The sequence below is a fragment of the Dipodomys ordii genome, unplaced genomic scaffold (genome assembly GCF_000151885.1).
Source record: "Dipodomys ordii isolate 6190 unplaced genomic scaffold, Dord_2.0 Scaffold192, whole genome shotgun sequence".
NCBI classification, from domain to species: Eukaryota; Metazoa; Chordata; class Mammalia; order Rodentia; family Heteromyidae; genus Dipodomys; species Dipodomys ordii.
The window spans coordinates 1147885-1173468 of NW_012267408.1; the positions used below are offsets into that span (position 1 = coordinate 1147885).

The 25584-nt window shown below is 34.1% G+C and overlaps 1 protein-coding gene across 2 annotated transcripts in view; it reads left to right on the forward strand.

The window, feature by feature from the left end:
• Nucleotides 1-21077, forward strand: part of Lrrtm4 (leucine rich repeat transmembrane neuronal 4) — a 778329-nt gene extending 757252 nt beyond the window's left edge. Inside the window, exon 4 of one of the 2 annotated variants that reach the window (XM_013034621.1) lies at nucleotides 20715-21077. In XM_013034621.1, the coding sequence (XP_012890075.1) occupies nucleotides 20715-20936 (222 nt within the window). In that variant the 3' untranslated portion in view covers nucleotides 20937-21077. The remainder of the gene's footprint in view (nucleotides 1-20714) is intronic. The other variant, XM_013034620.1, reaches the window with a different exon arrangement.
• The last annotated feature ends 4507 nt before the right edge of the window (nucleotides 21078-25584 follow it).

The window sequence follows — 25584 nt, forward strand, 5'->3', positions numbered from 1 at the left end:
GTAGTTATGGGATAGGGTAAGATAATTTGTACTCATAATCAGTTAATTTCTGATGTCGTTGATTGTATGGAGCAAACACTTCTCAGTTTTCTAAAACTGTTGCTCTATTGTTTAGTCCTTGATCTAGGCCTAGTGAAAACACAGAGATGGAGTTTTGTGTAAATAGAATTGTCACCCCGGTAGATGTTTTCTCTGAAACAACTGACTTGCAAAGCAGTGCTCCACAAGGTCTAATATAAACATAGGTCATCTAAAATCCTTGGCAAAAGGCTGATTCAGATTCAGTAAGTTTGCAGTGAGACTTGATTTTAGAATTTCTATCAAACTCCCGTGAGAGATGGCTACACTACAAGAACAGAGTGGTAGAGGATATTGGGTGTAACACTTTAACAGCCATGTTTATATATTACTTTTGTCTGCTTCAAGTAAGTTTTGTTTTAGGGGAATCTTAAACCCCAAATTCATCTATTTTATTCCACTATTTAGGTTATATTGGCATTGTCAATTATTCTCTAAAACTTTAGAAATTCACCAAAAATGGTCAAAAAGTAAAAGTGTGCTTTAGATATCTTCTAAATTGCCTCATTCATTTTTCTTACCAGTATATTTTCTAGCCTTACATCTTATGGGAGGGCTAAGAGCAAAGAACTCTGTGTATTCACTGGATACCTTTTGTATATATGTCTTTCAGGACAGATTTGGTCTAAATAAATAGCATTTACTAAAGTAGCAAATAGCATTTTATGACTCCATGGAATGATGTTATACTTGCCATCCTGTGGCATTGCTAGTGACCTTCACTTGCCTCTTTATAGGACTGATCCTGAAATGACTTGGTAATTCTAAAAAGACCATGAAAAAAAACATGTGTCATTTTCTTCAGTTATGCCACAAGATGCTTCATTCCTTACCCTGGTTCAAAGTTTCCATAACACGGGTATCAAGACACTCATATCAACAGAAAACAATCCTTTCTGCCATTTGAATGTCACTCCAATATAGTGTCTCCCCAGTCCTTTCTATACTGACAAGAATGAACAATAAAATTAATTTACTCTCTCAATTGTTAAAATCCTGAACAACTCCAAACAGAAAGAACGACAGACTGGTTTTGCTAATGACTTTGAAATGGCAAATAAAAGCATCTTTGTTCTTATCCTTCAATGGAAATATTTTCAATAATTGTTATAAATAACAAATCATACTTTTTACATATTTGAGTATTCATTTATTCCTTTGAGAGAAAAATATAGAGATTTACAAGCATAAATTTCCAGTTCTACATTTCCATGTAAAAGTTTGGGGAGAAAGTATGTTATTAATTGTTTGTACTAAGTTGTAGAAACAAGGAATATATTTCTCTGGGCATAGAAATCACAAACATTATTCCCCTGGGCAGAGATACCTTGTATATCTTAAAAAAGAATATGTAAATCTCTTTAAATTAAACATAAAACCCAAGTAATTAGTTTGGTTTACAAATTATAATAAAAAGACAATATTCTTAATAAAAAGACAATATTCATTCTACAACAGAATCATTTCACTCATCTAAGAATGCATCCATTTATCATTATATCAGCAGTGTTCAGCTTTTGATATTAAGTATTAAAATGAATATTTATTGTGAAAAATGGGAGGCAGAAATGATCATCCTTCAAACTGCTGCTAGTGAAGCTACAACTATACTGTCTCATTACTATCATAAATCCTTAGGAAAAAGGATTACATTCAACATCAACATTTTATGTTCTTAAACCAAAACACTAACATAAATAACATCACTTTGTCTCTTTTGAAACATTTCATGTTGTTATATAACGTGCAAATAAATTAAAATCTGCTTTTGTATATTTCTTAACTACAATTGAATAAATGTCATGAATTTCATGTGAAATTGTTTATATTGTCCTATCAAGTGACTGGCACTGGGAAAGTTAATGTTTAAGTCATTTAATGCAAACATTTTATTAAATTCAAAGCCTTCTTTTATATATATATATATATATATATATGTAAAATGTTTCTGATAGTTTGAGTAACAGTGAGACATGTGACTAAGAACTGAATGAGGCTATTCCAATAGTTCCCTAGGCAGACTAAGTTTTGCAAATATGGATGGCAAGGGAAAGGGAAGAAAGAATGGATTGAAGAGGAATGCAAAATAGTGGGAAAGAAAAAACACAAAGGGAAAGAAAAACAAGAGGCACGAAGTTCTGGACAGAGAAGTCAGGAGAAGAAGGAAAAAGGAATCTGATGTTCGATGTCATCAAGACTTTCTTTGGACTCCATCCTGAAAAAGGGTTGGTGATTCTCATATCAATGGTTTATTGGAGTCACATAGGTGGAAATTATAATAACAAAGTTGTTTATTTCTAAAGACAGGTGAATGTTTATGGAAGTAGCTAAGTATGAAAGCTCAAGATCTTTCAGTCATTAGCTTTCATGGTCAGTGTGTAAACCTAAGCAAATCATTTCACTCCTGGCTCGCCATTTTTCAATCTTTTAAATGAGAAACATGTTAGCACCTAAATTATAGATGGCATGTGAACATCAAATGAGCTAATTTACACCAACCACTTATCACCAGTCTCAGAGGCATCACTTAATAAATGTAAGCTATGATGCTTTCTAGAAGAGTTTGCCATCTCTTCTCTGATTTAAATAACCTGAGCACAATATTAAATGTCGATATCAGTTACCATATATAGGCCTAAATTTCATGTAAGTCATAATTTCAGAAGGAAACATTATACTGGCAAGGTTTTAGCCAAGGAAAGTTTTTTTAAAAAAATAGAGACATGAGAATAATATTCAAAGAAAATTTGCTGATGTTAACAGAGCACTCAAATATTACCAAAAAAGGTCTTACATACTCTCCCTTTCTTTGATCTGAAGGGGAAAAATTAAGGTAGAATGTTACCAGATCTAGGTAAGTGCTGCAGCTTCCAAAAGTGGGCAACGTATACAATGCAAATCTTAGATGAGTATTACATGACAGACAAAATAGTTTATTGCATTTAGTCAAAACCAGAAAGGAAGGTAACTTTGTGAAGGTGAAAGTATCTATACATGAAATGAATTCCCATTAAATTAACATCAAATTAGAGATACTGCATTTTTAGCTTAGTAGTTCTAATCCTTTTGTGTGTTGTTAGATAAAAAGAGCACTGACATAAGATATTAAGAAAATAGATTAATGTAATGGCCTTGAACCAGACATCGTGGAACATGGAGAATATATGAATATATATGCCTTCAACTTTCAATCTGTGCTATCCTAAATGAAACAAAAATATCACCAAAAAGAAAATAACAGCTGAAAAGCATTCCATTCATTTAAAATCCCCCTCCAAACTCTATTTAAATACTATTGAAAATAGCATTGTGTAATGAAGGATGGAAAAATACTCAAGCAAGAATTATATGAATCTGCATTATCATGTGGACTCTGACATAAACTCTCTTGTTAGAGACAGATTGCAGTGTCTGGAGACAATAAATACCCTGATTCTCAGATATCTTTCCAATGGCTAAATGGAGAACTCAGATAAAAACTGTTTAACCACTTGTGTTATACTCCTGCAATGCAGGGACTCTAAAGAAGTTATTTCTGAACATATACAGAAGGACAAGCATTACTTTCTCACAAAGTGATCCATCAACTACAGTCACATTCTTCCCATTATTATTACAGAATCTAGAATCACCATTCTGTGATGACACTGCACAAGAATTTACTTGTGTTAGGATAATATGAAACTACAGTTTATAAGCCTTAAATTACAAAACTTTCTTCCTCACCTTTTTTTTTGGGGGGTGGTCGTGGGGCTTGAACTCTGGGCTTGGGTGCTGTCCCTCAGCTCTTCAACTCAAGGGGAGCACTCAACCGCTTGAGCCACAGTGCGACTTCCAGTTTTCTAGCGGTTTATTGGATTTAAGAGTCTCACAGACTTTCCTGCCCAGTGATCCTCAGATCTCAGCCTCCTGAGTAGCTAGGATTAAAGGCGTGAGCCACCAGCGCCTAACTTTCCTCACCTTTCTTAAAGTCAGGAGTCCAAGATCACATTATCTAGCAAGGTATAATTTCTTGGGAGATGCCCTCCTTTGCCTTATAGGAACCAATCTTGTTGACATGTACTCATATAACATCTTTCTTTATGTATGAGAGATGGACAAACAGATAGACACAGAGACAGATGTCTCAATCATATTATCCTATTGCATCATTGTTCCTATTCTATAATTTCATTTACTTTTAATTATTTCCTTGGAGTCTCTTATGTCCAAATACAATCACATTAGGAGTCAGGTAGGACATATGAATTTGAGTCTTTCTGAATGATACTTGGGGCACTGAAAATTCATGTCCTTCTTACATGCAAAATCTATTCATTCTATCTTAACAGCCTTCACTCTGTTTTTGCATCAAACCTAACATCCATAAATGTCCTAAAAGTCATACAAATTAGGTATGAATAAGAAAGAAGGTATGATTCATCCTGAAGCTGTGTTCTTCTCCAGTTGTAATACTCTGAAACCATACAAGTTACACATTTCCAATATACCCTGGTGTGATATATACAGGATACCGCTATGCTTCCCACTCCAAAAGAGATATATTTGAGGAAAGGAAGTAGTTATGGATCCTAAGGTATAGCAAGACAAGGTCCATTAAATCTTAAGGCTTAACAATTGTCCTCTTTGGTTTGATGTGCCATGTTTCATGTCCACTGGGATAATAGTCCTTTCCTAGTTATTTTATCTTTGAGATAGTCATGTTAGGTACTTCTGTCTGGCCTCAAACTTCTTATTCTCCTACTTTGGTCTCCTAAGAATTGCAATTATAGACATATGCCACTATATCAATATTGGTCTCTTCCTGTTGTCCAAGTTAAATGAAAGAGACTCTACCATGATAACTCTGCCAGATAGAAGTCCTGTCCCCGAACTAGAAGAACCAACAGATTTCTAGGTTGAATTTAAGGAGGAAGGAGTCTTGCTCCTGGTGCCTGAGTTAGGAGTGACAGTCCTAATAATCTCAAAATTGCCTTTATGGTCATTATTCCATTTTTATGAAGAATAATACATGTTCCCTACTGTGTAGTTCTTTTGTTCTCTCTTCTTGAATCCCAGAGGTTCAGCAGCCTACCTTCATTCCACTTTTTCTTTTTCTTTTATTGGGTCTGGTCATAGGGCCTAAACTCTGGGCCTGGGCGCTGTCCTTCAGCTCTTCAGCTCAAGGCTAGCGTTCTACCACTTGAGCCACAGCGCCACTTCTGGCTTTTTTCTTTTTGCTATGTGGTGCTGAGGAATCGAACCCAGGGCCTCATGCATGCAAGGCAAGTGCTCTGCCACTGAGCCACCTTCCCAGTCCTCCACTTTTTCTTTCTGCCATAGTTCACACTGCACATGTAATCTCCTAATCTCTTTATCAAATTACTATCCATTCATTGCTTTCTATTTCTTTTTAATTTGGTAATTATAGACTGAAAATTTCTAAAATCATTAAGTTCTGCTTTCTTTCTGGTTAAGAGTTTGTCAATTCACTTGCCCCTCTACCCCTCAGATTTTACAATAAGAAATCAGGAGAATCCAGGATGCAGCTACAATATTTTACTTTAAATCTCCTTAGTTAATTACCCAATTCCATATTTCAAAAGCTCTGTACCCCAACATAATTAAACCAAGTTCTTTTTCTGTTACCTTCAAATATGGACCTTTTTTCCAAAAACTGTTTCTTATTTCCATCTAAGAATTTACACATATAGACTTTTACATCTGTGTTTTGTCAAGAAAACCCTTAGAGCACTGTACCTAGCCTATATGTCAAAAGTCCCTTAGCCTCTATCACCTAGTTGCAAAGCCACAGCCTCAATTTTACTAATTTATAAAACCATCAGTCATATCATATACTTGTCAGCTTCAACTATCATAACAAACTTGTAAGCCTGGGTGGCATAAGCAACAGAAGTTTTAGTTTTTCATCATTTTATATACCAGTTTTTCATACACTAAAATGTTTTCCATGTACATTTCATTTAAGGGCCATCATTTCTCTGGGAGCTCAGACGACATATTGCTGCTAACACCTAACACAAGGAAAGAGATACAGAAGATAAGCCTGTTGTTGCTTCTTCTTGTAAAGACAATCATGTCATCCAATCAGCAACCCAACATTATTAGCTCATATGAACTGAAATACTTCTTTAGAGGCCCTGTAATCTAATATAACCATAACTGGAATTATAGCTTTAATTTACAAATTGGAGAAGGACACACAATTTTAAAATGAGAATCCCACCATAATAATATAATGAACTGAGATCAGACAAGATCAGGCGCGTTCAGGGTGTTATGGCCGTAGGTCCCATGGTTTCCCTTATTTGCAATAACTAGTATATGTCTGAGACAAGCAGAAATGGTCAGGTAAGTTGAGGTTAGGTGAAATGAACCCAAAGATAAGGACTCAGATGTTTTTTTTTTCTTTTTTGCAATTGTCTCTAACGTATTTATAAGATTATTTCTTTGTTGCTTTGTATGTCCCTCTCCCACAGTATAAACCAATGTTTTCACTGTATTTGATGTTGGTATAATTTGTGTAGGGGAAGGGACAAAACAAATCATTTACATAGGGATACAGGTGGACCCATTGCAACAATCAGATGTACAAGGCATTATGTCGAGAAACGAAATTTACAACTTTGGCGGGCAGGAGGGGGGTGGGGGATTAGGTGGGGAGGGGGAATATGGGAGGGCAGGAATGGTAAGGGGAAACAAAGAAGGAGGCAACAATGCTTGATAGGAAATGTACTCATTACTTACTCATGTAATTGTAACCCTGTGTAAGGTATTTTCACAATAAAAAACTTATTCATAATTTAAAAATATATAATGAACTGGATCAAGTGTCTATAAGCTCTGGTCTTACTCAGGAAAAATAAAAAGGGCAAGAAAGGGGGATTGATGGCAAGCATGTGTCCTTTGTGATGCTCAAAATATCCTAAAATGTATCATGAAAATTTTCATTGACTTTAAATATCTTCTACTCCACAGACTTCGGGCCACTGGGGAATTGTATTTCATTATCTCTTTCTATTCTCTTCCATTTTCCTAGTCTTTGCCTTCTTTCCCCCAAAATTCTCTCTCTAGTATCAATAACCTTACATGATCAAGAGGAAAGAGGAGCAAAATGGTATTGTCTATATTCACTATTTGTTTAATTTAATACAGGTTTTCTGCTTAACTTAATGAATTAACTATAGTTTTAAAAATATTACATAGTATATATAGTAAAAATCAACACACACACATATATGCTTATAGTTCCAAAACTAAATTCAGTTTCAAGCATACTACAGTCAATTCCAGGTATTGAGGAGTTCCCTGATGTTCTAAGTTCTAAATATAGTCCTTTTGCAGCAACTCTCTCTATATCTACCTACCTATCTGTCTATCTATCTATCTATCTCTCTATATATATACATACAATTTTATGATCATTATTATTTTTCTAACTAATTAGTAGACAGAAATTCAGTGGTAGTATAAAATTTTATTGTTCTATTGAACATTATTGGCCAGAGTCAATGAACCTTCCTGAGCAAAAACTGAAGTATATTGTGTTAAAATATAATTAAGAAATAAGAACTCTTAAATCAATATGCTAAGAACAGTGGGAAATTATGCTCTAGGCTAGACACACTAACTGGAGTTAATATCAGCAAGTCAAGGACAAAGAAGAAATACGCTGACTAGGCATGATAATAGATAAAAAGTGACCTGCTCATGCAGTCAGAAGCACAGGATATATGAATCATAAATAACAGAGAAAGTAACATAATAACAAATTTAACTTGAGTTGAATGGTAGGTGGGAAGTAACAGAACTAGAGATTTATTTATCAGGGAGTGATTTTGGTAGGAAGAGTAGAATTGTTGCACAGAGAACCAATACTAGAGGAATGATGGTAGTCTCTGACTCCCTCCCTCTCTCTCTCTCTCTCTCTCTCTCTCTCTCTCTCTCTCTCTGTCTGTCTGTCTCTGTCTCTGTCTGTCTCTCTGTCTCTCTGTCTCTCTCTCTCTCTATATATGTGTGTGTGTGTGTGTGTGTGTGTGTGTGTGTGTATTTATAAGTTGAGTATAGGCCAAGAAAAAACATATCACGTTTAATTTATCTAAGTTTTCTGGAACATATCAGCCAGTCTAGCTTTATTGTGATATAAGAGCCAAAAGGATCAGAGATGTCTGTGTTCTGTAGTGGTGTAGAACTATAATGACATAAACATGGCATGTGTTGGAATTAAGTAGTTAAAGAAAGTGACAATATCCTGTGATCTTCAAAATAGCAGCTGGAATTGAGGATCAAATAGAGAATGGTATCAAAGTGCCTCCAAGAAGCTTTCTGCAGCCTCATATCTCACATGCAGATGATATCATCCGATGATTTACTATCACAAATAGCTAATTTCATCAATTATGTGATGACTCTTATTATTTGCAGTGTCGGAGGACATAGTTTTATAGCCCTCTGTGTGTCTGAGCATCACTTTGATTTAAACTAAAGATGAATTTAATGATCCTTCCCTAAGTTTCTCCTAGTCATTACTGCTTACTTCCTAACACTTTGGGGTTTTAATTCTTTTTTCTTTCCTTTTAAATTTATCGCTTGATGGAAACAATTGAGAGGTTTGTACATTTTTCAACAGTGGGAATCTTTATTAGCTTTTAAGTAGATAAAAATATCCCTTTTCCCCATAGTACAAAGTGGAATTGGCTATTACTACCATCCAAGTAAATTAAATTACTTTAAAAAATAAAGAAGTAGATTGCGAAAATGTTTAGACAAAGGAGTTCTCTAGCTGACTGAACATTTATGGGCACTTCACCACCACAGTAAGGTAAATTCACCTACAAGTAGCTATTTAGAAAACATGGTCGTAATGATAGTTGTTAAGTTTGCCCAACCGAATTAGCCCTAACTTCAGACAAAGGAGTTGGATATCTATGCAATCAAATTGATGATAATTCTAAGTATGGTGCTATAATCATTGACCAAAATATGAATGGGGCTAAGTGAATAAGCTTAAATTGATGAGACAAAACATAATCAGTAGTAATGAATAGAACCTAAAAAAAGAGAAAGTTTATTTGGAAATTCAAAAGCACACCTGTAGACACTGTTTGGTGGCTTCAGATTGGAACATAGTCTACCTTGTTACAAGCCAAACACTCCAGGAAGAAATAGAGAACTGGGTAAAACATACTATGTGCTCCCTGTTGGGCTTATAACTTTAAGAAACAGCAAATTAATTTAACATTAAATACTACTGTCAGGCCCGGCTAAACATTTGAATCAATTGAGATGTCTTATTTTATTTTATTTTTAAATAATGGGGTCAGTCAATATCTGAAATTAATCCTGATCTAGTTAGGTATAAGAAAGGGATCAGAACTAGGTAAGTTTTTAAAAAATCAATACAGATTCATCAGAGCCGTAGTCATGACTAAAGAACTACCTTGAGAAGTTTGAGTGGCTAGATAATCTCAAATGGTAAAGCAAAGAAAGGAAGCTTTCCTTTCTTCTTGTTGTCTGAATTAGAGGTGATTGTTTTTTGTTTGTTTGTTCACTTTTTTTAGCAATGGGAGCCAGGAACACAAGTGTAACAATGTCCCAATCTTCTTATCTTGGGCAATGGTTAGTCTAAACTGCTCATTATAATTTAGTTATGACTTCTTGGCAAGAGACTGAGGCAAATGGGGTTGTGAGGTGAGGATGATATCAGCAAAGGCCAGGATATATAATATGTTTCATAAAAGGTTAAGTGTTGAGTGGATTGCTTTTGGAGAAGAAACAATATATTGGTTTACATACCAGAGCAGAGGTCCTGCTTGTATATACAAGCTCCCTATGGTACCAGCCTTCTCTGTGGATTCAGAAGCATCCACTTTCTAGATCAGCAACAACCTGATAATCTTCTCCCTTCATCTTGTCACTTTTCACACACCTCTGGAATGACATTTTACCATACATAATTTTACAGTGTACAATTCTGCTCACGTTCATCTTCTATATCAGGTTATAGGTTCTGTTTATTATTTATTTGTAATTTTTAAAAAATAGTTGTACAAAGAGACTTCAATATCTCAATTTATAAGCACCATGTATTTTGATCAGTATAATCCCTTCCATTATTCTCCTACCCCATCTCTCCCAAATTCACTCATCCCTTTTTTTTTTTTGTAAAACAGTTTAACAAGTTTTATTTCGCTACTGATTTTAAAGCAAATTTTCTAGGTTTATGTACAGTGTGTATTAGAAGAGGGAATATTAGAATACTCATTTCATTGTATTGTCAAGCATTATGGGTAGCCCTAATTTATATATTCATAGTGCTGCAGTTTGAGTTGGAGAATGACCCCCTGCAGGGATTATTATAGCAATAGGGGAGTTGGAATGACTGGAGTCTGTTTTGGGTACTTTTTTCACTAAGAAGCATGTGCACCAGGAGATGGTACTTATCCATCTGTCTATTGCAGCATTTGTATGTATTGTACCTGAGTACTTAGGTGCACCGTGGAGAACTGGGATTTAAAATGTAGAAAAAAGAAGAAAGAAAATAAATTAAGGTGATGAAAATAACAGAACCATCTTTGCAAAACATACCTAAACTGTTCTTTTTTTTTGTTTTATTAACTGTTTTTATTTTTTTTAATTTAATTTTGTTTTATTTGTGAACATACTGTACAGAGGGGTCACAATTGCATGGGCAGGATAATCCGTACATTTCTTACCAAGCATTGCATCCTCCTCCTTTGTTTACCCTTCACATCCCTTCCCAGGCTCCCCCCTCCCCCCAATCCCAATCCTTCTCCTTACACCCCTTCCCCCCTCCCCCGCACCTACATTGTAAAGCTCATTTTGGACATGAAAACTTGTACTTCTCATTGTTGCAACAGGTCCACCTGTATCCTTAAATCACTCATCCCTTTAAATTACCTAGCTCCAGTTCATATATGTTCATTGGGTATTATAACCACATAGTTTCTTTAAGGTCATGGAAAGTTTTGTTCATTCTACCATCTTTAGTTCTCATTGTAATATAATTTATGTGAATATTTGTAGGCTAAAAGCTGAATGGAATCTGAGACCTGTTAAAATGTAAAGCTAAACAACAGTAAAGAAGGGAAAAGGAAAGGGAGAAGCTCACAGTTTTTGAGGCAAATCCCTTCTAAAAGAAAGACAATTCTCTAACAAATATGTCTCACAAATTTATACATTCTTTTATTGCATATTTAATTTGAGTATTCTAGGCAGACATTAACCAACCAGTCAAAACAGTACTTTGACAATATGGAACTTAGATTGGGCAAAATAGACATTAAAGCAGCAAAGATAAACATCATCAAAGACATTTAATATTTTGATAAATGTTGCATAGAAAATAAACAGGGCACTGAAAAGAGGAATGGCTTACATATGTAAATTATGGTGATATGACATTTTAGGCTAGTTGTTTAGAAAGGTTATCTCTAACAGGACCTTTCACAAAGTCCTAAAATAAGCTAATTCTAAAAGGAAAAAAAGAAAGAAAGAAAGACAAGAAAACAGAAGGACATCATTGACAGAGAATGGTGAACACAAAAGCCCAAGTATAGGAAAAGGCTTAGTGAAACTGAGAAGAGAAAGGATGCTTATTTTTAACTCTCCACAGATAAGCAGAGAGTGGGGGTCAGATGTCAGTTTATGATTGAGTGACCTTTGGACCTAATTGCTTTACACAATGAGACAAGTTCCCTTGGGCCTGTGTTAGAAGCCATGGTATACTCAGGGCTGCTTCCATGGTTCAAGAGTGTCCTGTAAGATCTTCACTAAGCAGTCAGTGGACTTTCATCCTGCAGGAACAGGTTTGATCTAAATGGCCTGAAAGAGAACTTCAACATTCCCACCAGGAGGGTCAATCTAACTTCCAAGGTTGTGGGAGTCCAACTCTTTGGCTGGACACCACTGAGAACTTTATTTTCTGAGAGACCTGGACCTACAATTAGAAATCTGCAATGCCCACTAGGTAGGAAGACTTTCTTTCTCTGCTTTTCTGGGTAAGATTATCCAATAGAAAACACAAGGAACTTACATCCAGATCATCTTGTCCTTAATTCAGTGGTTAATTCAGTAATCCTTATCCTCTGTTACATACTCAAAAGCTAGCACAATATTTAAGTGCAGAAAAAAGCGCAAAGAACTAATTTCACTTTTTTAATGGCTGAAAATAATACTTCAAAAGATTAATATTATTTTAACACATGAACCTTAGTTAAAATTCTAAGTTTAGAGTCTATAAATAAAGGTTTATTGAAACGCAGCCATGTTCATTCATCCACATTTTGCCTAACGCCACTTTCACACCATAAAACAGAACTCATTCTTTAGTTCAGAGTTTAGTAGTAACAGTAGACTCTCTATGAGCTGTATGCTTTTAATATTAGCTGTTTATGGAAAAGGTTTGTCAACCACTGTGATAAATGTCTGCCATATGAGTGAATGAATGTGCACATAAATAAATAAACTATGATAGCAAATTCACTTTCATATAATTACACCTTAATAGGATATACTCTGTGGCAGTGATCCAGAAATTATCCTAGACCTTTACACTTTTCATTTCAAATGTGAAACCAGTCTTATTTATGTATCATTCTGTTAGTATAAAATATATTTAATCAGAATGAAAGTCTTGATTACAATTTCTAAATGGGCATCTTCTATTTTCATAATTAAACATACATTACAAAGCTTTTTTTGTTATCATTAGAAATGACCATACTCCCAAGGAGTTCCACTTATACTAGAATCAAAATAGTCAATTCATTTTCTATCAGGTATTGTAAGTACTTCTGGGGTTTTCCTTCTTCTCTGTATAGGTTATGAATTCTAACCTGGTATATACTATTCTGCTTTATAAAGGCAGAATAGTAATCAGTAACTTACCTTAATGGAAATATCCCTATAGTCGTAAATGTGTATTTTCTGACTTTATAAAACATTGTAACAATGAGACACACAGGGCACTACTGTTGAAAACTTACAACTTTGAGGGGAGGAAGGAGAAGTTCGGGAAGCGGGGAAGGAAGAATTAGTAGGAGAAAAAAAAGGAGGGGTGACAATGTTCGATAGGAAATGTACTCATTACTTTACTCATATAACTGTAACCCCTCTGTACAGTATCTTTACAATAAAAAAGGAAAAATATTGTAAAAATATTGGTAGAAGATGCATTGGGAGTGTCCAAAAGTGACATACTTTCAAAAGAAAAATAGAAAGTTACATGCTGGGTATCCAAGAGACATTCTCTCCATAAGTTTAGGGCAGTATACGTGGTTTTAACACATAATAAAGTAGCCTATCAAACAAATGAAAACTAGAAGAGTCTACACTATGCATTGGAGAAACTGAAAAGGAATTTGAATGAAGAATGTCTTCATAGTGTGGCCATTTCCTGTTTTTCTTCCCTTTTCCAAATTACTAGAATGTATTAGAATAAAAAAAATCACACAGAAACACAGAATCTGTTGTATGTACTGACAATTTCTGCTTCAATTTGTTTCCTTTTTGTACAGTTTTAATTTTTCCAAGAAGAAATTTGGGCATGCCTAATGACCAGTCTCTTTCCGGAGCACATCATGATTGGTCTTCTAATACTTAGGAAAGATTTGTCCTCTCTGACTATTACTGAAATTTTCACAATTTTCCATTGATTAGAAAATAATGCAGAATATCACATTTTATCATCTCTATATTTTATTTAATTACCTTAGAGACAAATCTATGTAGACATATTTAGACGGGATGGTTGGTTACAATACACTATAGGGGATTACTTATGCTCCCTAATTCAGGGACCAGAATCATAGAAAGGAAGCCTTGAGAAATTAATAACAGTTAATTAACTCAGCTCATTAGCCCAAAACCTCACTGAAAGCTGAGAGTGCTGCTAATGTAATAAGCTTCCCAGTTAATGGAGTCAAAGCTGACTTCAAAGAACAGCTAGTACTTCATTCATTAATTTAATCAACTCTCTCCATACCTCATAGACAGTCCATCCTGGTAAGAGAATAATAAAGATGCAAGGGGAAGTTCTGTACTGATACCTCATGATGGATTGAAAGTTAAAATTTGGCAAACCACCAGTAAACAAATAATACACATTTCCAACCTTAAATAAAAGCACAGCAAGATAAACAAATTCCATACAGAAACTATTCTCAGAACTTAAGGTACAAAGGATCCAAACAGTCAAGCCAACATAAAAATCAGCATTTATTGTTCTTAGAATTGTATTTTCTACATAGCAGCATTATTTCACACAGATAAGCCTGTGAACAAAACAGAGTTGGAATAGTTATTAACATGGACTGCTATCTTTTGGGTTTCTTGGAAGATTTGTAAACATATTAATAAATCTAATAAATAATTGAAGAAAATTAATCATTTTTCATATTAATTATAAATTTAATATCCAACGAAATGGGAGAAAGGATGCAATTATATTTTTCATTCAGTGAATGTCTAAATATCTATTATTTATCTAAGCAATGCTTTCAATGAGAACACATTTTATATTGTTGCTCTTTGCATGTATTCCTAGTCAATTTGCCAATCACCTTCGATTTATCATCTGCTCTTGAGTTTAGGATCTTTCCTGTTTTTCTGGAGATTCTTTTCTCTTTTAACTACTTTTGGGGAATGAAGTCATTGTATGCATCCAGGATTAAGTTGTCACAGATAGTGTGGGCCCTTTCTGGAAGAGGAGTTTCTTACCATTAATTAACCAATTGGAATAAAGTATGGGTAGAAGCCAGTGACAAGCATGTTTCACAAAGTTTTCTGAGACAATACCTTCTTCTTCTTCATTCTAGTTCAAGTATTGTCCTTCCTTATTATTCCATTCTGGGAATTCTGAAAAGGAGTCTTCAGTTACTTTACTTCCTGTGACTTCACTGTTCTGCCACCTTCTCCTCTTCCTCCTTCCTCTCCACTTCTTAGCAAATCACTAGTATAAAGGACTCTTATTTCTGTAAAGGCTCTTTCTCCAGCTTTTCCTACAGTGTACATGAATTATATGTTAGTATACTTTTTAATTCATTCTTCTTCCTTGAAGAAGTTTCTTGGAAGTTTGGATTTGGTCATGAAGAAACCTTTCAAAATAAAAAAAAATACCCTTGACACAAAATACTCATTTGCCTAGCTGAATGGTAATCAGAGTATGAACTATCAAAGATCAAGTCTTCACAATCTGTTTGGGAACAGAAGAGCAAGTCTTAATCTTTCTAGCAAACTATATATATATATATATATATATATATATATATATATCCATAAAGATTACTCTGAAAGTTTTACCATTTAGCAGACATCAATAATTGAATCATTTATTGATGATTTCAAATTCAGAAGTAAACCTAAATGCATCATTATAGAATGTGATCAAATAGAATCATTTGACAATTTGATTTGAGTTCATTACTCATGATGGTTGGAATAGGTAAAAGTTAGGAGCTATGATAGTCAAGTGTTGAGTCAAGTGTAGGAAGGTATTTGAGGGCCTGACATGCTGAGATTATCAGGAAAATTCGAATGAGAGTAACTCTAGTAAAATCTGTGATCCAGATGTCAATTGTTGCTGAGACACAGTGATGATTTTATTCATCCCTCAGATTAGCTGATAAATCCATTCATGTATTGTATGAGCCAATTCTCTTTCTACTTTATCCTACTAACTTAAATGCACTGAGATTCTATCAGCTTTAATCAAAATTCCTGAAAAGAAATACCAAAATCAAACTTGTTTACTATACTTATTACCTATCTGTTCTTGTCATACACTAATAAACTGAGTAGAATAAATTTTAAATAATATTTTCAAAAATATAGCTTTTCTTTTTTGTAGCCTTGGCAATAGCCATAGGAATATAAAATAACCTTCTGTAGCAGCTGGTATGGAAACTAAGAAGCACTCACCAGCAGCACAGAACACATTAACAAAAAGACAAGAATGGATTTGGCTACTGTAGTGCATAGTGTCTAGGACAGAACTGAAGTCAGTTCAATACTAAGAAGCAAACACTACTAATCCTTTGACTGCTAATGTATGTTTCTGCTTTCTGTGCCTTGTTATGGCTACTTCTTTGTGCTAATAAAGTATGTTTGGTGTTCTTATAAAAAATAATAATATATTTACTTAGCAATTGTCCTTCATTTTAAAAGCAATTCCACTTCCAATGAACCCACTGTCCATCTTCATTGAGGAATTCAATTGTATTGAATTCTTTATCATGATTTGTATGATAGTACTTTTTCAAAGGCTCTTAATAGTCCTCCAGTAGCCTTTAATTCTGGATATTAAAAATGAAATGTCATTGAGGACATTGAAAATCAACTTTTTAAGACTTCTGTTGAAGGAACTCATATTGAAATGTGAACAATGTTCATGAAAAGTTAATAAATAAGATTAATGACAGTCCATAGTAATTTAAAAATGATAGACAGTATACTAGTTACAACTAAAGCAAATATTTTTGACAGAAAAGGGTAACTATTGGAATTTCATGCTCATAACAAAGGAGAACTTCAAAGGCCTTTGATCAAATATATCAAAACTTCATTTCAAATTTCTCTCCCATTAACTATTGAGATACATTCATTCCTCATTTTCAGTATAATTTATATAGATATAAAAAAACAATGGAATCAGAGTCAATGTTCGAATTTTCAGGCTATATCTATCTGTAATTTCACCCTGCCTGGAAAGGTTTAAAAATATTCTATTCCTCTGACTGAATTGCTAACACTCTTAGGTCCTATAATTAAGGGGACTGTGTCACTTAATTTCTTTTCTTTCTTCTGCTCACTCCACTATATTGGAAGTAAAACATACTCAGGGAATATTATAAATGAAGACTTTAGAAAACTGGAGCATACACTATATATTCTCAGCTTCTTAGTGCATAAAGTAGATTGAAAGCCTGGATTACAAGCTCTTAATGAGAGTCTGTTCCTTGCATTTCCTTGAGTCTCAGCTGAGGCCAAAAAAAGACAGGATACACTCCCTAAAAAGATGCTGTCAGTGTTAAGACAGAGTAGCAATATGTCTTCTTGATGTATTTCTTGTTTCCTAATCATTAAGGAGGAATGATGAAATGGGTAACATGATCAAAATGCTCACAAACTGACTGTTCAATTGAAAACCCTTTGTAAAATGACTTAAGAGTAACTACATAATAATAAAAGGGGTGGAGGTTCTGGAATATTGAAATTTCTAAAAGTAAAACAGGTGACCCTACTTTCCTTATTTTCAGAGGATTTACCTAAAGCTTAAGAGATTGAAGTGATCTTAAATTAGCCATAGGAATGTTTGCACTTAATCAACATCAGATTTCATTATAAAATATCTTTTATAAAGGTTTAAGTGTGATTTATATTCAAAGAAGCAAAAAAGAAGCAAATGGTAGAATTTCTATTATATATCTCTATCTCTATCTATCTATCTATCTATCTATCTATCTATCTATCTATCTATCTATCTATATCTATTCCCTTAATGGAATTCTTTTATTTTCTGTATATCCACTGTCTGTAAATAAAACATGGTTTCCAGAGCAGCCAATGAGTAGCCATGCATGCTAACAAGGACATCTTTAAATAATGTTATTCTGCGGAGCTACAGAGTGGAGCCCATCAGAGAATGGATGGAACCTTGGGACCCTTAGAAAAGCTTGGAGAACACATTTACAAAAATACCAAAGCAACATTAAGGGATACTTTGTTTTGACTACTGGAAAGGAAACAATGATGCACACAGGGACCCAGGTGGTTAATGTACTGTACATTATTACTCTAAAATACCAGACCTCTGTCTTTTAGCTGCTCAGAAACTACAACTACAGTTGATTACATTGAGCCCTACAGAATAGAATGGAAGAATAAATGAGCAAATGATGCAGATATTCTTTCAAATCTTGCCAATTCACTTTGCTGTTGAGATGTTGTTACTGGTCAGTTTATTAGGAGGGCACTTTATAATTATTTCTATCCTACAAGGAGTTCCAAAGTAGTCTGCAATACAAGAGGGGAAATTATATGAACTGTTGTTTATATCAGTAAAGAAAAAAACAAGTTTTCTGAGTTCAGAAATGATATAACTAGAAACCTAAAGCTCTGTAGTGAATTCAAGTGCCTTGACTTTGACAGTCTACTTAATTTGAAAACAAATGTCATGCTTTCTTAGCTATGAAATTGTTCTCTTTCATTATAGTTTAAATCTAATGTCTATGTAAATACTAAAAATTCTAATAATGTGGACATATAGGTTGCTGGTTTTCATCTTTAGATTAACTTGGTTATGCAGAAGAGTGTAAGGCTCTGATTGACCTTTACTTTCATTTCTCATAGATTTTGGGGTTCAAGTATTAGCTCATTGAAGTAGCTGGAGAAAGCCCAGTAAGTGTGCAATATAACAACTTAGAATCATAACCTGTGCTTTTTCAACTTCAGAAATTGGGCTACTTTGGAGGCCATGAATCATTCCTTTAAATGAAAGGGTAGAATGCAACCCAGTGCTTGTGGCTGTTATTGGGAATACCTTAATCAACAAGTTAAGCTATTTTCCTTTACCTATTTACCAGAAAGTAAAATGGATTGTGCTGCCCAGGGGTTGATCTTCTCTAAACCATTTCTTCCTATTGCAATGCATATATGAAAGTATTTGCTTGATTTCTCAGCATTGTCAGAGTTGTGGTGACCCATGACCTTCATCACATAGATCTCTCCCTCCCTGACACACTGGCATACTCTAGAGATTTGCCAAAATAGAACTTGCTGACAAACATTTCATGCCCGGACACTGTGCTGATATATAGAGGTTTAAATGAATAAGGAATAATAAAACACACAGAACTATAGATTTGTAGTAAGGTATATTAGAGCTAACTTAATATTTGGTATCTAAGAATTAAAGCCAGTTATCCTACAGTCTGTTTGTTTATCACACTTTCAGCACCCAAACTCATGACAAATGTCTAATCAAAACTATTAAACACAACTTTGACTGAATATGTTTTTTTGAGGCTAGACTTGTATATATCATGACTTTTACATATCAACTCATTTAATCACAGGCTAGTACTATTGGCAACTAATTCATTACTGTTACTGTTACATAATTCATTTCACTATTTCTTGAAAGACTTACTTAAAATAGTGCTGACCCTCCATAGAAGTCATTATGTCACATCAAAATGCAAATGTGTTTATATGTATATAGAGAGATAATATGAATATAATAAAATATATGTACATAAATTCATCTTTATTATGTATAATTATATAAACACATTTATCCATATATTATAGAATATACCTTACTATATATACATATATGTACACTTTATTTTCTGATTCATTAGGAAAACCAATAAATTGAAAGAGTTTAAAGAGAAGGAAAGATAAAAGTAGGATAGGAACTTTATACAAGCTATTATGAATCATTCAAAATTGATCTATAGTCTGAGTTTGTTCTTTGATCACGTATTTTTTTTATTAAGAAAGTTGCAACACACAAACACTGATATGCATGTATGAAGATTCAAAACAAAATTCTCAGAAAAACATGTCTTTACTGCTTACTCTGATGCTTTCTATTCCTCCTCAATTAATTTTTAAATGCTTACCTACTCTACTAGATTAATTTCACAACCTACTAATAAGTTGTGATCTTTCATACAAAGTAGTACCTGTCTACATCTTTAAAAATGTGCAGAGGTGAATTTTATTCTAATAAGGTGTTAAAAACATAATTCTCATGCAAATAATATTTTTTTCAAGACTGTATTAATTATATTAGTGAGGATACCAGTAAGAAAATACTAGAGGTTGTTTAAAGAGCACTTGAGGGACTTATGTAGTAATTGGAAGAAAGACTGCTGAAGATAAATTCACAAAGACAGATTTAAGATTGGTAAAATTTCTACAGAATAATTAGGCCAGAAAATCTTTTATGGTCAAGATCTCTACTGAACTGTAAACTAAATCGATTTAGTTTCTGCAGTAAGCTATAGTAAAAGTCAGACCTAGTCCAGTCAACAAACAAACAATATACCTATTATATTTTTTTCTTTATAAATAAAGAACTAAGTTCCTGTGTTTTGAGGTGCATTCATGTAATTCCACACATAAGAGGGTGAGTCAGGTAGTTCTTGAGTATAAGAACAGCCTAGCCTATTCAGAGAGACCTTGTTTAAATAAAGGACTAAGAATGTGCACTGCTATCAGAGACTCCTTAGTTCATAATATCTTTATTCAAATGTAGAGATGTACCTACTATGCTTTAAAATTTCCTGTTCGTTATTTATTATGTTATTTCAAACTTCATGCTGTGACATGTTAATGATACAGACATACAGATGTAGAACGTGATTTTTGTACTTGATTTTGTATGCAAAGTATGCATAATTTGCTCGGAACCAAGATTTGAGTCAAGCAGGATCAATCATTTTTGGTTAAATTGAAGATGTTTTTTGTTTGTTTTTAAATTAGTAATGGAATCACTGGCTGATAACCTGAAATAGCACGGAGAATAGAAGTATTGTCTGAGGCGTGTCTTCGGCTATCTGCAGCGTTTCTGTAATCAACCCATCACTCTTTCTGTTTCTCATACCCAGATACCACACCACGTGAAGCCGCTGCCCTACTACAGCTACGAACAGCCAGTGATCGGGTACTGCCAAGCCCACCAGCCGCTACACGTCAACAAGGGCTATGAGACCATGTCTCCAGAGCAAGAAGAGAGCCCCAGCCTAGAGCTTGGGAGAGACCACAGCTTCATAGCCACGATTGCCAGGTCGGCAGCACCGACCATTTACCTGGAAAGAATAACAAATTAATGGTGAAACCAACCAACATCTCATTTGGGGAACTTGCCACGCAGAGGGAGTGATTTCATTTTCCAAGGAGAATGGTTTGCCCCAAACCGTGCCCCCAAGCAAGATCATCGTTCCTGTGAAATCATGTATGCATAGAGAAAAAGGGAAAACCAAAACTGCTGACCATGGTAGCAGATGCAAAGCCACTGCAAAACCGGGAAAAATTGTTGAACCTTCTTTGCTTTAAAAAATATGAAACAAACAAAGATGTTCCCGGATGTAAATAGTCAAAGAGTGTTAAGTTCTTGTAAAAATAGATTTCACCATAGCTATCTATAGGTTTGTTTGTATATTTGATTTTTTCTACACTGCATGGTTCCTGGGCTGGAGAAGCACAGGAGGGCTTGTACAAGGGGTGGGTGGGAAGTTGGGGCTACATTACAGTTTTCCTTGTTAGGTGTGTGTAACACTCAGAGAGTTCATCTCAATTGCTTTCGTTTTAATTTTCCTTTAAAAAGCTCTTCATTCTTGTTTGTTTTATTTTAGTTTCCCCCTCCCCACCCATCAAGTTTATCTCTTTCCAATGCTAATCATGGGCATAAAGCTCATGTTGCTCCAAAAGACAATTTGAACTAACAAAGACCACAAATAAAATTGACCACAAGTTTGATGAAACTGTTGGAATGAAAATTCAACAACATGAGAAAAATATCTCTTCAATACAAGACAGTAGGAGTTCCGTTTCTATTCTCATTGTCAGTGGACATTGTGCAATGTACCTAAGAGACCTGTGAAGATCTGGGAGTGTGAAGGAAAGCAAGTTTTTCGTGGACTGAGGGTTTGTGGACCATGGATGAACCTGCCACGATGACCAATTTCTAAACACGAGATAATGTATAACATTGCTTTTAAGTTACATATTGATTAGCTTTTGTGTAGTTTTTATCAATAAAAGCAAAACTGTTAAAAAAATAAATATACTATTTTGTGGTTGGTACACCACAGTCCACCTCCTGCTGAGTGATTTCGATTTGTGTATTTCGTAAGCCTTTATTGAGGTAATTCAGTAAGAATCACTTAGTATCTGTCAAATGTTTTTTGTGGTTTCATGGTTAGGTAGGGAGGCCCTAAAAGGTTGAGAAGAAATATGAGGCCTGAGTTATATACCAACATGTTACATTGTTAGTTTTGTAGATATGTGGTCTTCCTCTAATGAAATAATATAGCATGATGAAAAGATAAATATCCATGGGAGATTTAGAAGCTGCATAAACTTTAAGGAGAAAAATGACTGCATGAGAATTTATTACTAGCTAAAAAGAAGCATGGTGGCCATTTTTTAAAATAGCTAAGGATACACTCATCAGTTCAAGTGTTTTTTTTCTTGATATTGTTCTGCTATGATACTATATCTCTGCACTACTCAGACTCTTACAAATAATCTCTTAATATGTTCACTTTTCTTATAATCTAGTTCTATTTTTTTAATAAAATAAAACTAAATTCACATCAACAATTTTAAAAATGATGCATATACAGAGTTGTACTACTGGATGCTTTTACGACTAAGTTGGCAACTGTCATTTAAAGTCATATAAACTTCATATCAAAGTAAATAGCCTCAGTATATATTTTGCTCCTGAAAGCATTCTGTTTTGCTGTTGCATAAATTAGATTTTCTGTTAAATTTTACCTTAATTGGAAAATTTTTAATGCCATACTAAAGGGAATTTCAACCAAGGGAAAATTTTGTTTAGATTTGCTTTGGCACATGACGGAAAGGGCCAATATTGTCATATTCTAGCAACTTTTCTGTTAGTATTGATGATAAGTTTAAAAGTTAGAGATATTTCTTTGGCATTGTAACATTTCTTTTTTGACATGTTCAGTGGATTTGGAGTGCATTTGTACCAAATTAATGGACTTTACAAATACAAGGATTTGCTTATTCCTTCTTTTCACCTTGTTCACATATACCCAGTATTACCAGACAATCCATCCTTACTAGAGTTAATTTACTGGAAGTCACCTCAGAAATCTTATAAAGTAAAAGTTAAATCAGATACAGGTTAATTCTTGCTCTTACAACCAAAAGAGTCATAAATTGATTTGATTCCTTATATCCTTTAAAGCAGGAGTGACATGTCTCTGTAAGTCACTTTCTTTCCATTCTTCATCCATTCATAAGGCAAGGTCTGTAAATTAATTGCCCCAGACTGCTTCTTCTCCTTCAGTCTGTAAGAATGCCTATAACTCTCAATTGTGACCCTAGCAAACAGAAATATTTTCAGTCTTTTAGAAGTCAGGAACACTATTTATTGATTATGAAGAAATGTTAATGACTTCTACAAAAGAAAGTTATGATTTCATTCAAGACTTGCCTAATTAGAAATTTGATTTTATACTATAATTTCATTGAGACTTTAAAGGCTATCTACAGGTTCTAATTTCAAAGTTGAAGAGTCTCACAGAGTCCTTTTTTATAGCAAGGGCATTAAGAACATGCTTAATAGCCATTAGGATTGTAACACAGTTCAGATTGGAACAGTCAATTATCCAAGCATTGTGATTAACTTTTTTTCATAAATATTCCTAGTAATTCTGAGTTTGGTTTTACTTATTACAACAAGTAGTAAGTAACTATCTGGGATCAGAGGCTTGATAGATATGTACATGGGAATTACTGTAGCTTAAATTTTCATCTTGTTGAAGCTCAGCTCACAATATTTCATGTATGACCTTCTGAGACAGAGGATATAAATAATAAAAGGCATAGCTTGTGATATTCCAAAGAAACTCAAACACTTTCTAATATGAAAGAGTATAAGAAGTTATAATATTTTAAACAGTTTTGCTCCACAAAACAGCAGTGTGGGTGGTAGAGGGGGATCAAATAAATGCCCCCAGTATTTCTTTTTTGCTTCAGGTTATAATTCCATGAATGCAAGTGAAGATATTGCAAACTTACAGGACTCAGAAGGGGCTAATGCCAGAAAGGAGAGGAAATATAGTATCCCATTGATAGACCTTTGCATTCTCTGATTAATCAATGTATTTTAAGTATATTTGGCAATTTGGGTTGATACATAGCTTAACATTACTCTATGCTATATTAAGAAGGCCAAAAAGTCATAGAAGAGTACTAAAAAATATTTTTTTTCAAATGTATACTTGGCTGGGCAAGTTACACTTGGGCTATATCGTTGGTCTCATAAGTCTAAAGAGAAGACTTGAAGCATAGAAATCAAAATGTTTAAAGTTGTATAATCTATTTTGTATGTTATGCTAAGGAAGACCTGGAAATAGAATCATTCACTGAATGAAGGCATCAATACCCACCATGCCTGTAACCAACAGTGGAGAGAAGAAAAAGCAGCAAACCCTCTCTGCCTTACACGTCCATAATATTGAAGAAAAAATGATAGTTTACTATTTAGATGATGAATCCAAACCTTCTGTGGTATTAACCAAGTCCTTGACAAACTCTCTATCTTTGTACCATTTCTGAAACAATAGTCTTTCATGAAATTTTATTTGTGATGTCTTGTATTAAATTACCCTTAATTGCCTTTCATTTACCAGCACATAAATAGTAGCCATTCAAAATCTGAAATTATTCAGCATTTAAGATAAGTTTAACTTTACCCAATTCAAGTGCCCATCTGTAGCAACATTATCTTAACTTTACTGTAAAACATTTTTTAAAATATGCTGGGGAAAACTAATAGATTATGTTCTTTATGAAAGCAAGTGAGTGAATAATAAACAGAAAATATAATTTTCAACTAATTTTGATAATATTTCTCTAAAACTTTAACTTAGTTCAAACCTAAGTTTTTTTTTAATAAAATTTGAGTACAATACCCACTTTATTTATTAGCAAGATAAAGTCCTAATTGCCTGCAGGATTCATTTTCAAAATACTGACTTCAGATTACTCTTCCTTTTACCATAAAAAAGCACCTTGAAGATAACTATTTCAGTGTGTACAAATGACACCATGTTCTTTTATTTTTGAAAAGCATGGAAGAGAGTCTATATACTCAATCTGCTAATATTAAGTCAAATTCACCTGGATTAAATGAGAATGAACAATGATGGAAACTGGATATCATGAATTAGACATAGATTTCTTCACAGACAATGCCCCCCTTGGAAGAGATGAGGCTACTTGTTTCTTCTATGTAGGTCATTTCATAATCATCACACATCCATAAAGAGCACATGGAAATGAGAAGAGCTTATATGCTTTTAGTCTACCAATTCCCCACCAATCATTTGGCTTGGTGAAGTCACACATTCTTCTGTTTTCTTGGCAGCAATTGTAGGAATAGTAAGCTTACTACTGGTAAGGAATATGAGATAACCAAGCATGCCTAGCGTCTGTCCCATCTAAACCAATTGTTTTCAAGATCCAAGAGTTGATTACAGAGTTAGCATGGATTTGAGGCTTCCTGTGACTGTTGTTTGTTTTTTGAGATGGTTGAAAATTAATATGCATTAGAGAATTCCAATAATACATCTCCTTTTGAACAAAATGAACACCAGGAAGCTGAAACTTGTTTTGTCAAGAGGAATGCAAGTTCAAAGGAAGAAGGACAGGAAAATATAGAGAGGAAGGATGGGCAAATGAAGTCATAATACAAAATACACATACATGAAAATGCAA